General features: G+C 33.5%; 1 protein-coding gene across 2 annotated transcripts in view; it reads right to left on the bottom strand.

Annotated features, from left to right (window-relative positions):
* Positions 1-14,181, bottom strand: part of LOC142329450 (sodium-dependent nutrient amino acid transporter 1-like) — a 460,990-nt gene that overhangs the window by 402,935 nt on the left and 43,874 nt on the right. The window contains exon 1 of one of the 2 annotated variants that reach the window (XM_075374094.1): positions 5,148-5,308. The exons of the other annotated variant lie outside the window; for it this stretch is intronic. Within the exon in view, the coding sequence (XP_075230209.1) occupies positions 5,148-5,171 (24 nt within the window). The 5' untranslated portion in view covers positions 5,172-5,308. Of the gene's footprint in view, positions 1-5,147; positions 5,309-14,181 lie in introns of those variants that run through there. 2 annotated transcript variants of the gene reach the window in all.

Below are 14,181 nucleotides of genomic sequence, written 5' to 3'. Positions count from 1 at the left end.
TTATTTTACGAATTCTTATACTAGTATTGTTTGTGTATCCATGTTACTAACTACATTTTACTTCAAATAAATATGTTAAACGTCTACTATTAAAAAGAATTTTCTCAGTTTTATGAATAAATATCTCACATATGATAAAACTAAATTGTCGAAGGGCTGACATACGAAAAAATAAGTCAAATTAATTTTTCTTTTTTCTTTGTTATTTAAACCCAAATTGGTGACAAGAATAAAAAAATGTAATAAAAATATTAACTAATACAATATAAATTAAGTTAAAAATTTCTACAAAGGCTCAGCGGAGATTACTGGCTTGTCATCTGCGTCCCTGCTAACTTATATCATCGCATCTGCAGCTTGCTAGGATGTGTTTAGCCTCTTTTCTCGGACGGCGCTTCGTCAAAGATGATGAGGACCGAAGGAGGGGTTTCTAACGGGAGATGTTGGACAGCCCCAGCTGTGAGGGCCGGTATACTCTGGTGTGCTGGCTCCGATGATCAGTTGGGGACTCAATGTGCGAAATGTGACGCTTTCTGCTGAGACGACAATCATCTGGTCCTGACGTCTTTTAGCGGGGAATCAAGACGAAAATCCCGGTGGGGGATTCCCTTGGGGACGTCCTATTTGAGGCATAAGGCGCTCAAAAGACCGAGACCCGGTCCCTGGAGTGGGGATGAAAGTTACGGCATTTCTGGATCTGGAGTCTCCTCGCTGCGGGTTAGAGGCAGGCATAAAATAAAAGAGCCAACCGGCGGGCCGACCTGCCTTGCCGGATGTTCTGCTGGTGGGCGGGAAGGCCCATTAGAGTTAAAGGACATTCCTTGGATGCGTTATACTTAACTGTGGTCCGGCTCAGGGGAGGGGATATAAAAAAGATAAAAAAAAAAAATTTCTACCACCATAAGATTATCAAAAAAAAAAATTATGAAGCTCACGGTTTTTGGAGTTAATGAATTACAGCTAAATAGATTAAAAACAAAATTTAAATTTTTTAAAATTTAAAAACGTAATTAAATTTTTGTTGTTGGGGATAAATAAACTGTCTTGTTTAAGGACTGTTCAGCCCTGATATGTTTGCAATTGTAAAGATAGTAGTCGAATGAACTATATAACTACAGTATCCTATACGTTTCCATACATAGGAAAAATAATCTAGTAAAAATGAAATAATCTCGAAATTTTAGCTATAAATTGAAATTCTTAAAAGCTGCTTAATCCGCTCTTTACAAAAAAATAAATAAATAATATAAATTTAAATTAATAGGGTAAATAAAAATCCATAAAATTCACAAAAACTTCGATATAAAACAATTTTGAAGATTTTGAACAGAAGTTACAAACCCTTCTACGCGTAAATATGTTTTTATCTGTGATTAGACGCTTTACAGACTTCTTAACAAATTATCTTAAAATACAAAAAATGAAATACGTAATATAAATAATAAATTTTGTGGGATTAATTTTCTCTTTTGGTAATAGAAGTTTAACTTTCCTATAATAGTGGGATACTATCACTTTAACAGGTTATCTGTAATGAGATGCACTAATAATCTGCTCGTAAATAAATAAAGAATTATTTTTCAGTACCTTTTATGTTACCGAATTACCCTACAAGCACCTCGGTCCTTAATTGAACTTTTTTGTAGCCGATAGAAAACAGTTTCTCTGAACAGGTCTCTAGGCAGAGCCTCCTTCAACAAATCGCAGGGATGTATTAACTTAAACAGAACCCATTTAACATGGATTACGAATCTTTTCCTTGTCACAATTGAGGAAAAGGATCAAGGATAGAGGAAAAGTGTTGATGTATGTTGATATTAAAGAAACAATTTTATCATAGAGAACGCGAAACGAGACAAAAAATCCTAACCAAAAGAGTACCTCAGGAAATCAGCATCCATTTTTATCGCAATTCTTCGGGGAAAAAATATCTTTATCTAGGATAGAAGTAGCACATTATTAGACACAATAACATGTAGACATCTTAAATTGATGCTGTAAAAAGGTTGTTTATCAGATACTAATTATCTACCTGAAGTTAGCCTCTCAGTTTTCCTTAAGGAAAAACCTTGCTCATTCTCAGAATTGTTTGATGATGGAATCATTCAAATGAATTATAAATCTCCAATAGAAATAAATAAACAAGGAAAAATGAATGAAATATTTTATTTTTATTTTTTATAAATACATTTCATAGTACTAACTAATAAACACAGAAAAATGCATGAAGAATGTAACAAACGTTTAGGTCATGTTATATTGGTGAAAATAAAGAAGAAAGTTCATAAAAAACTTAGGTTCAGAAACGTTTCGTTAGCGAATGTCGGCTAGTGAAAGATTTCGCCCAGATTCCTGAGCCTTCAATAAAACTAAGTCAGACTGTAATTTTTGACAAAATTTATGTGTTTTAAATAAAATCTGACCTGAAAACCCCGCGAAGTTAATATTAACAGTGAATACTACTGCAAAGTCCTTCAAGATATGCACAATGTACTCAAGAAAAAATGGCCTGGTACGATCACTAAAGGCGTTCTGTTTCTGCAGTACAATGCACGACTGCTTACAGCGCACCTCACGACATGAACGCTACAAGATCTTAGCTGGGAGTTATTGCCACACGTACAGTCTGGACTTCGCTCCCAGCGATTTTCACCTCTTCGGACGCTTGAAATTGTTACTGGGAGGCCAGTATTTCAACAGCAATGATGAGGTGAAGCAGTCCTATCTTGGTTTCGACGTAACGACAGATGTTTCTACATTGCAAGTATCCAGGCACTAGCAAAACGCTGGGATAAATGTATAAATCCAGTTGGGGATTACATCGAGAAATAAAAGTATTTTTTTATTATCATAAGTGAGATCAATATTTATTAAAAATGAATAGTCCCGGATTACACCCGAACGCCCGTATATATTCCAGATAGCCTTATTTCACGCTTTAAATAACAGATTTCTTGCCTTTTACCTTTCTTAAGAACGTTTTTTTTACGCAGTACCAATTTATATTTAAATATAAATAAAAGTAACAAAACCACCCTAAAATTTAAAAATTAAGACTCAATTATTTAAATTTACACTTTTTGAAGTCGGCCCTAAACAAAGATTAATGAGTTGGTAGTTTTTGAAAACTACTTGGTATCGACTTCAAAAATTTTAATTCAATTTATTTATTATGTTACAATAAACTGACCACCCATTAACAGCAGTTACGTATGATAAATGACAATGAATCTTTGTAGTGCGTAAAAAGATACCATGCTCAACCGAAATTCGAACTCGGGAACCTTCAGATGAAATTCAGAAACGGTACCATTCTCCAACAAATATGAATTTTTTAAAAATTATCCTTTTTAATTCCTTGTACGAAGTAAAGTATTGTGATCGCAAAAAAATTCGGTTTTCAGATTTCAACGGAAATATCCATTTTAACCAACCCTGAATCCATTTTGACTACTTTCGGCGTCGCAAAACTCAAAAACGATTAGTCGTATTATGTTACAATTTTGGATTAAGGACTATTGTAACATCTTATTGTGCACCTCCCCTTTTGATTGTAATCGACTGAACCAAAAGTGTACAATAAAGCCCAAAATCCCAAAAGATTTGGATTTTGGACTTTTTCTTAACTGCAGTAATAAGCCCTCACTGAGACCTTTTCAACGATATACCATAAGTGGTACTTATTTTCATTGGTTCCAAAGTTATAGCAAATAAAATTTTAATTAATGAAATATTTGGATCTTAGGGGAAGGCACATCGGTTCGAATAAACTTCATCTTTTTTTGTAAACTTTTTTTTTAATTTAAAAATATTGATTTATTAATATTATTAACCTCCAATTGTAAAAAAAATCTTTAATATTAATATAATTAATAGTAATTAATTTTTAATGAATAATAATTCAATAACAAAAAAAAATATCAGAAGTTTTTAATGAAATAACATTTTATGTCCTTTTCATTTTGTATAAATGTAATTTAATAGGCGTACAAGGAACTAATGTGTTATCCACATCGGGTTTTTTACTTTTTAAAACGTTTATTTTTTACTCGATTTTATTATTATTTCATAAATGTATTTTGTTTTTTTTTGGCTGCAGTTTAATTAACAATAAATGTACTTGGAAGCGTATGCACAAATATATACATTTATATTTACATATGCATACACAAATATACGTTTAAACACATTCATTTTTTATTTAAGAAAATAATAGTGAAATGTTTATACAGATAATCTATTATAATTATATACATATGATATAATTTAAGACAAACAAGATAAAATTCTACACGTTCAATTTTTTATGAAATAGAAAACTTTTTTTTAAGTAAAAGGAAATTTTCAATCACATTATGTTGATATTTTCATACTTTAATTTATTAGACGGAGTGTTCCGCAACGTATTTCCCGAACTTCAGCTACTACTGATTTAGGACATCAAAATGAGCAAAAAAGTTCACATCGGTCCTATTTTGCTTTGTTTTCCTTTTGGACGCCATTTTGTCATTTTCAACAAAACAATTATATATATATATATTTATAATTTTTTGCCTGGTTTTATTTCCTACACTAAATGTAATAAAGATTATTAATAATAAATAATAATAGTAAATTATTAAAAATTATCAGCTTGGATTACGGTGCGCAAGCGCACAGATGGGTTAATTGTCTGCAATAACTCGATTGTTTGTCAACGGAATTTTACAAATGAGGTGTCACTTTGTTCAATATAAAATTCTTAATAAATTTTGTAATAATTAAAAATTTTATCAAACAAATAATTACAATGATACTGAATATTAAAAAATTAGGATGGCCGCCATTTTAACATTTTTGAAGTAAAAGTTTGTAATTTTTTTTATTTTTTAGAACTAGTCTTAGATTTTCCAAATTTAATTAAAGTAAGTTTACCCGTTCCTGAGAATTAATTTTTTTATTGAAAACCACAAAATGGCGTTCAGAAGGAAAACAAAACAAAATAAATAAAATTTTTTGTTCATTTTTATGTCCTGAATCAGTACTTGAAATTCGGGGAAACATCCCAGTCTCTATATAATATTATAAAACAGTAAAAATATAAGTAATAAATAAAATTATATAATAATATGATATTTTACCGTGAAAAGTTAAAAATTATAACTTACCATAGTTAACTGAATGAAGGTCATCGATTAAAATTCTCTAGTGTTAACTGATGGGCTGTTTATGAAAACAATTGGCAACGATAAAATAACAAAATATGCATAGCCGGAAGAACTTCAGAGCAGAACTAGTTTGCTTGAATACGACTCAAAAACTAATATCAAGTGTTATAACCGACAGTCATTCGTATGTCCATTAATGATGACGTAATAGATGAACTCATGAAAAGCAATAAGAAAATAAGTTCGTGTTGTTTTGTTTGTTTTAAAGGAATTACGGATGTACATCTTGCAATTACAGAACAAACAAGTTTCCGCACTATTAAAGTAAAAGATAAATTGAAACAGAATTTATTTTAATTCAGTTTTAATAATTTTATAAAAATAAATAACATTTTCATAAACAATATTTGATTAATTTTTTTAGTTTATTAAATTTGTTTACTACGTTTTGGAATTATTTAAATAAAAATTAATTTTATAATTACTTAATCAGTGGTTCTCACGTAATTTAAAATGGGAATATCTAATTTAAATAAAATAAATTTAAATTAATGACAAAATAAATTACAAGAGCAGCAAAACTTGGTTATTCAGTTTAAGGAAACTAAATCTATATAATTAAAGTAAATACTAAATTTTAAATTTAATTTACATCATTTTTAATTTGAATGATTTATTTTTAATGCGATGAATACTAATAAAATTTTTAATGAAAAAGTATTTTTAAACTTATTAAAATTATTATACTTAAAAGAGAGAAAAAACATAAAACCATGAATTTCAGTAATCTGTAGTCCTTAAATACTTTAAGATGTTAAATTCAACCTCCCTACTAAGTCGATCGCCATTTTTCCCTTCACCGAAAAAAATTAGACAAATTTTTTTTTCAAATTTCTAGTCTGTGGTTTCCTATAAAAAAACTGACGAAACAGTTGTAGGACTTTCCCGTCAAGCGGCTTTTTTCTGATGCACGGTTTACACTCAAATACACACGCAATTTAATAAAATAAGAAATAATGTTAACGAAACCTTTAAAAATTTATTGTTCTGCTAATTAATTTTGCAATTTACTTAACACATCGGAATAAAATATGTAGGTAAAAATTAATTATCCATTCCCGAAATAGTTCAATTATCCACTCTCTAGATTATGAATGTCAATTGAATGGAACGCGTTAAAATAAATGTGATAAAATATTTCATAAAGTCTTGTCGGGTCATGAAATAATCTTCTACCGATCGATCACCTTCTATAGATATTATTATAAATATTACTGGAACGGAACGCAAAAGTGGCGGGAGTATCACAATTCTCCCTTCAAATCGCAGAGCCTGGACAGTGTCCCTTGCTGCTGTATGATTCTGTAATCGGGCGTGTTTCAAGAGTTTATTTTTAGTGTCGGTTATATGTTTTAAATTTTGTTATATTTATGGACGGATTTGTGATTAGCGTTCCTATCCGTTTTTGGACCGGCGTTCTCAATCCATTACTGAGTCCGACCGCGGGAGACTAGGCTTTTGAGCCTGGTGCTCCCGATGTAATTCCCCTTCAGACCGTCCGCTGAAGTCCTTTCGGTGCTAGCACTTAACAGGCTAGCAGGAATACGCCACAACGGAGCCCTAGTTTTTGGAGGAAGCAATGCGCCCCCTTCTCCGGAGGGAGTCGCAATTGCTGATTTAATTAATTGTAAGTATTTAATTGGGGTGTGGATAAAGGTAAAGATCATCATCTTCTTCTTCGGTGGCTGCCCTCCGCGTTGCTTCTCTGCTGGGCTGTTAAATATTACTATATACCAGCTAGAATATGGGAAAAAAATCTTCGTAAGTAGACGATCAAAACTATTTTGTACATCATAATTACAAGTATTTTTTACTTATGTATGAAAAAATCATAAAAAGATTGCTGTTAATTATTCAATTTTATTACCTTCTACAGCAAAATAATATTTTCGAGACTTTTTACTTTCCCGCCTAGCACTACAGCTGTAGCAGGGAATGTATGGTAATCGGTCCAATTTAGACATATGGGGTTTTCACCGGATCTTTACGTTTAGGCACCTAAGGAACCCAAAAAACCGGATGGAAATTATCCAGATATTAATGTTCGTTTGTACGTGTGTGTTAGATGTTGGCCTCTAAATCACCTTATTATATCTTCAGATGTACTAGAACGACTTTGACCAAACTTGGTCAGATTATTTCTATATATAGGGCACTGATGCCGTTAAGTTTTCAACTTAAAAGATCAAAGGGGTGAGGCTGTAGAGCAAGGCCCCCCTCAGTATCTCGAGAATTCGACTTAAGGTCTTATTTTTCTTAGGCACGTTTTTTAACAATTAAAAAATAATATTTGCAAAACAAAATTACTGAAAAATCGCACTCCCACTCCAAAAAATGCTCTAAACAAACTAGTGGCTAAGTGGGTATAGTGTGTCATTAGTACCCGCTCTCGCCACAAGGACCGCTAGTGTAGCACTGACGTACAACTGCTGTAGTCGTCTCTCTATCTTTTTCTAAACCACTAATGTATTACTGCAAATGATGAATGAGAATGATGTGCATGAATGTAAGTGAAGTGTAGGTTTTGAACTATCTCAGGTCGACCGTTCCTGAGATATGTGGTTAATTGAAACCCAACCACCAAAGATCATCCCAACCCCGTAGGGGGAAGACACCCACCTTGTGACGTTACCGGTCGCCACACCACCCCTCCGTTACAAGCCCTGAGGGGCTTTACCGGAGGTTGTCTTTAGACCCTCTAATTGATTACACCTCAAAGTCATCAGCCAGGCCTCGGTCGGGATGCCACCGATGTAAATGCCTCGGCAGACAATTGCATCAGTAAAATGCAAATCAAATTTCGCCTTCACGTAGGCCTCAAACGGACATCTTCACATCCAACCTAACATGATTCCCTCAAACTAACTGACCGAACCCCGCGCCTAGTCCAGATTTGACAGCACCGTTCGTGACTGTGAATGCCTCAGAAAACGAACGAGTTTAAAGTTAAATCAGTGCCACACTCATTCCAATCAAAATTATGTTTTACGCAACATAGAAATTCAGACCTACACCCAATTAAGTCGACCAATTTAGGTCACCTAACAAGGGGAACGCAACCTCATTCCGGTCCGCGCAGGAGCCGGGGACAAACCCCGCACCTCCACCCTGTCCAATCATGGTGTCTCGCGTGGCATTACTAAGTCACGATCAGGACCGCCACCGGCGGAAGGAAGCCACGCTCCCGGTCGCTCGGGCACCATACCCCGGCGGCGAGACCACCCCCACAAGCGGGAGCCCCAAAGCGAATCACAAATAATACCAATGTAACCGTGGCACAAAGCCAATGAACCTACCTCCAACCAATCCAATACTTAAGCCGGAAACCTAGCCACCCTGGATCCTACTACGATTGAGTACCTCGATTAAACTCCCTCTGCAGATCTACACATCGCAAGGACGCGAAGAAAACCAGCCACTATAAAACATTCCTCAAGGATCATCCAGTTGGTACGGAGATCCAGAAAGGAATGTATTCTCTCAAGTTCCCTAACAGCTCGTGAACGTTCGACCTCGTATCGGGGACAGGCGTAGAGGATGTGGTCCACCGTATCATCAGTCCCGCAATCCGGGCTTTGATTCGAATCCACCAAACGAAACCTAGCCAAACTCGCCCGAAAGGCACCATGCCCGGAGAGAAACTGTGTGATATACCGATTGGCGGAGACCCATCTAATCGCACTTAAATTAGACACTACAGGAAATATACCATGCGTGTAGCGATCTGTGGGGGATTCGTTCCACCTGATCTGCCAAGACGCAAGGCCCCGGTCTTCAATCTCCTGCTTTCATTTTGACGTCAATAGGTTATTTACCTTGGAAATGTAGCGTTCCTTACACTCTTTAGCCAAGATATCTATTGGTTTGACTCCAGCTATAACACAGACTGCCTTCCTCGAGACTGTTCTGTAACCGCCTATAACAGCCAGCAAGAGGAGTCGCTGGGTCCGCAGCAAAATGTCCGCGCAATACCTAAAAGCCAAGCCGTGAGCCCAGACAGGCGCAGCAAACAGCACAATAGCTTTACTGACACCTTTGTAAAGGACACGCATGGTACGGTAATTCAACCCCCAATCGAGATGAATGACTACGGATTCCATAAAAATCATCAGCGGCCTTTTTTGCTACACACTGTAGATGTTCCTTGAACCGAAAATTTTCATCAAGGATAACACCCTGGTATTTTTGAGTCGTAACGTACCGAATGGGGAGTCCAGCCATCCGAACCCGGATTGGCTGGTGTTCTCTGGGCTGAAAATCATCTTACGTTGGAGACTCCACAGTCGGAGTGTCTCACAAGCACGAGCAGCTCGGAATTCTACCTCGTTACGCGAATCACCTCCAATCAGTAGCAGCGCGTCGTTAGCATAAGCGATGACACGACAACCACACGGCAACCTTAAACGCAACGTCGAATCAAATTCTACGATCCAAAGAAGGGGACTCAGAACACTGCCCTGAGGGCATCCTTTAGTTAAGGTCTTACAAACCTCCGAGCCACCATCACGCAGGGAAACGGTTCGTCGGCTGAAATTACTTGAGAGCATTTCTACTTCATTTCGTGTACACTTACGCTTCTGCATCTGAAACCGGGCAGAGGGCCACCATAAGTTGTTAAATGCCCAGGATATGTCCAGAAAAATCCTTAATACATATTTACATGGACTGGAGGAAGATACCATCAAATAACACCGGTATCCACCATCTAGTATTCAAATCCGTAAAAATTAATTGCCTTTTGCGTAGTCGTCTGGTATGTTGTAACGTCACAGGTGTGCGGTAGAATTAAATAAATGAATTATATTCATCATTTTGTGGAATAAATGTAGCCTACATTTAAAAGTTTACCTACACAGCTTAGCGGTCGCTATTCCCTGTAATAAAAATATATTACATTCATTATTCTTTTAAAATAATGAAAAAAAAATTGTAAAAATTTTTCAGTGTAGTTTAATTCTATTAATTTCACTAATTTAACTATTCGTTTGTGCTCACATTTTATATCGGGGGAAGAAAGCAGTTAAATCTAAATCCAATCATCGTTTTGATCCAACCGTCGGATAGTGAATTATGTGTTTAATAAATTGTCATTAAATGACTAAATGAATAGATTGAATTAGAAAATATGTAAATGTTGGCTAGTTTTCTTTATGTAGCGTAACTATTTTTTATTTCGTAAGAATTAAGGCTGAAACCTAATTGGGATATTTATATCCTCGTACTCTTGAAATGAGAGTGTAGGCTTAATCGTGAGAGCACCTGAGGCTTATTCTAATTTCGAAAGCCGTAAACTAATCACTTGCGTCTGAAAGCAGCAAGTGAATAAGTGAAAGTGTTATTTTAGTGTTGGATACAAAGAAATCCCTTAAATGAAATAAAATTCCATAAATTAAATATTTAAAAACATTTTACCGTAGAACATGTAAGTTAATTTTAAACAAATGTAATAAAAACATATTCCTATGTAATTAAATATATTGTATTTAACTTTTTTTAAGTATATTCAAGAATTATTTTGCTTTTTTATAAGCGAAAAAGATGTTCTTTAACAAGAAAAATATCAAATGTTTATTTTATTTGGTTGCTTTTCTTTCCAAAACCAAGTTTTTCTTTATCGATGTTATTTACAGAAGATATAAGAGATTATACACCAAATCAGATGATAATGATAAAATTAATTAAAAAACTAACCGAGATTCAAACCCCCAAAAAAAATTCACTAATTTCACTTAGAAGCCTCAAAAGATGCCAAGCTGTATTTTTGTTTCTGTATAAACACTCATTTATAGAAAGTGTATCACGAAGTTCTCCCGGAACTTTCATGACCTATTCTACTCGTAAAAATAATTGAAAAAGTTCATATAAACATATGTTTTAAAACGCTTCGTTTGCGGGTTATGGCTAGTGAAATATTTCGCTCGGATTTCAGCTACCCCGGTGAAAACAGAGCGTACTAAAATTTCTAGAACCTTAATTAAGGGGCAAAGTTATGAATATCTTATGGTTTTGACCTGAAAAATCTAATAAAGTACCCAGAACAGATTCTGCAGTAGTTTTTGAGAAATCTGGTGTGAAAACCATTAAATTTGGGTAAAACCCCCTGATTTTTTATGTTTGACGTATAATAACTTTGTTAAATGGGTAACAAATGTATAAAACGTTTAGACAAAAGTTATAGATAATTTAAATTGGAATAAAATAATGTAAGATAAGATGAATAAAACAAAGAAACAATAAAGAAATTCTATTTTATTTAGAAAGAGTGCATTACTACATTTGTCAGAAAAGTACTTATTTAATGTAAACAAAACCCAAATTCTTTCTTGGAGATGTGAAAATTTTTAAAAACAAAACTTACTGTTAAAAATTGCTATTAAATAATTAAAAAAATACTGGAACTTAAAAATTGTAAAATAAAAATAAATGAATAAAGATTACTTAGATAATATTATTTTTTATTAATGACAGAAATATAATAAATTATTTGAAAAATTTGTATTTCAATGTCGGCAAAAAAATAACAACAGCTGATCAACTGTATTAGTGTTTAAATCATTCTGTAAGGTACAAAAGTATATAAGCTTCTGTGAACTATGCTGTCATCAGCGAAGGTTTGCTGTGAATTTTAGTTTGAACGTGATCGGTTTATCATTAAGTAATGCCGTACTTATTCACAACAGAGGAATAAGATTATTAACACTGATATGGTATTCATTCTGGGTGTGTGTAATGGTAATGCTATAGCTGCTGCAATAGAATATGAAATACGTTTTCTGAAACGCAGGGTTACAGATCCCACAACAATTAGCGTGACTTGTAGCAATCTTCGGAAGGTTCACTACCTATTATTCGTTCCAGCTACGAACGATCTGTCCAACACGACGCTGTTATTGATGAAATTATTATCGATGCAATTCAGCACAATCCAGACGTCAGTACACGACCCACCGGCTTGGTCTAGTGGTGAACGCGTCTTCCCAAATGAGCGGATTTGAAAGTCGAGAGTTCCAGCGTTCAAGTCCTAGTAAAATCAGTTATTTTTACGCGGATTTGAATACTAGATCGTGGATACCGGTGTTCTTGGGTGGTTGGGTTTCAATTAACCACACATCTCAGGAATTGTCGAATTGACAAGACTACACTCATATATATCATCCTCTGAAGTATTATCTGAAAGGTAATTACCGGAGACTAAACAGGAAAAAGAAAGAAAGAAAGACGTCAGTACACGACGTCTTCAGGATTCCGCATTCGCTGGTTTGGAGGACTCTTAAACAAAACAAGTTTTATCCTTATCATAAACAGCCAGTTCAATTTCTACACCCAGAGACGGTATGATTCCGTTGGAGTTCTGCAACTTTTGGGAAACAAATCGACAGCTCCACAAGTACGTTTTGTAGTTTTTAAAAAATTTGGGGTTTTCACCCCATATTTCTCAAAATCTTCTGCAAATGCGGTTCTGGAACCTATTTTATTCGATTTTTCAGGTCAAAGACAATAAGAAATCACTAACTCTGCCCCTTAATTAACATCCTAAGAATTTCAGTACGAGCTCATTTCACCGTGGTAGCTGAAATCCGAGTGAAATCTTTCACCAGCCGTAATTCGCAAACGAAGCATCTTAGGACATTTGTTTATATGAACTTTTTCCATTATTTTCAGGAATAGGCTGAAAGTCCCGGGAGAACTTTGAATATACTCTGTATAATGTTATTCTTAAAATTGAAGTCAATATGTTTTTCAAATATCATTTATTCAAAATTTTATTAATTCTTAAAGGGCTTAAGTCCTACAGTTAGACTGAATTACGAATTATTTAAATTGCGTTAAATTTTTTAATCATCTTGCGCAAAACAAAGAAAAAAATTGTAATACGAGTACTATCAAAGTTTTAATCTTTATTAAAAAAGACAACTAAAAAATTAAAAAAATGTTTTAATTTTATGTTAAAATAGGATGTCTTTAAAACATATTAAACTACTAAACATCCTTCATAAGAGCGAATTTCTTTTTAATATAAAAAATTGCCTTATTTTGGATACAAAAAAAAAAATTTCTTTAGCTAGAGGCTTAAATTTTCTCCTTATTTTTATTTTACGACGCAAAAGACAAAAATAGACAATCGATATATATTTAAAAAAAGCCGAACTTCTATCGTATATTAATGCTGATAATATACAACGTTTAACAGCTTAACAGCATGACATATGTCGTAAAATTACATCAGTTCTTTAAAAAATAAAAATAAAAAAATTTGTTGTAAAAAAAAGAACAATAAAACACTTCTTCCATATTTTAAAACTTTTAAATGCATTCTAAAATAAAAAATTGTAATAAGTTTCAAATAAAGATGATTTTATTGTTTAGTAGACTAATAAATACAATTCGGTTCACTCCAAATACGAACAAAAAAGTATCCAAAAAAATAAAAGAGACTTTACTGTTTATTGCTGGTTAAAAAGACATTTTTATCGTTTGCGACACAAAAACGTAACCCGAAATGAGTATGATTTGTATAATAATACAATGCCGAAAAATCTTTTAAAGAGTTTTGAAATCTTTGTGAATTACCGCATGATAAATATACTATAATTTTTCACACGACTTTGAGGATATTTAGAACGTTATTTTTTACAAGTATAAAGAAACCTAGATCATTAAATATAACTAATATATTAATGTAAATTTTTATTTATAAAACTGAATCCTATTCCTTTCCTTCCTTGAAGATTCCTGAAGATCCTATTCCCTTTTTTTCATTTCATAATTTTTACAAAAAAAAATTCCTAATGAATATTAATTTACAGACAAACATGTCTTATCATCTCTCATAAATTTTATTGTAGTAATTAATGTTATTTAAATGTTGCTGTAAGGAATATTCCTAAGATGGGTTATGAAAAAACGAAATATTACGTATCTGTTCTTTTATTTCAATAAACAATATTTTTTTCATGAGTAGATTAATTGTAAA

This window comes from Lycorma delicatula, chromosome 8 (genome assembly GCF_047948215.1).
Source record: "Lycorma delicatula isolate Av1 chromosome 8, ASM4794821v1, whole genome shotgun sequence".
In the NCBI taxonomy this organism is placed as follows: domain Eukaryota; kingdom Metazoa; phylum Arthropoda; class Insecta; order Hemiptera; family Fulgoridae; genus Lycorma; species Lycorma delicatula.
Note: the sequence above shows the minus strand (reverse complement) of the source record. Positions and strands in the feature narration are given on the sequence as shown.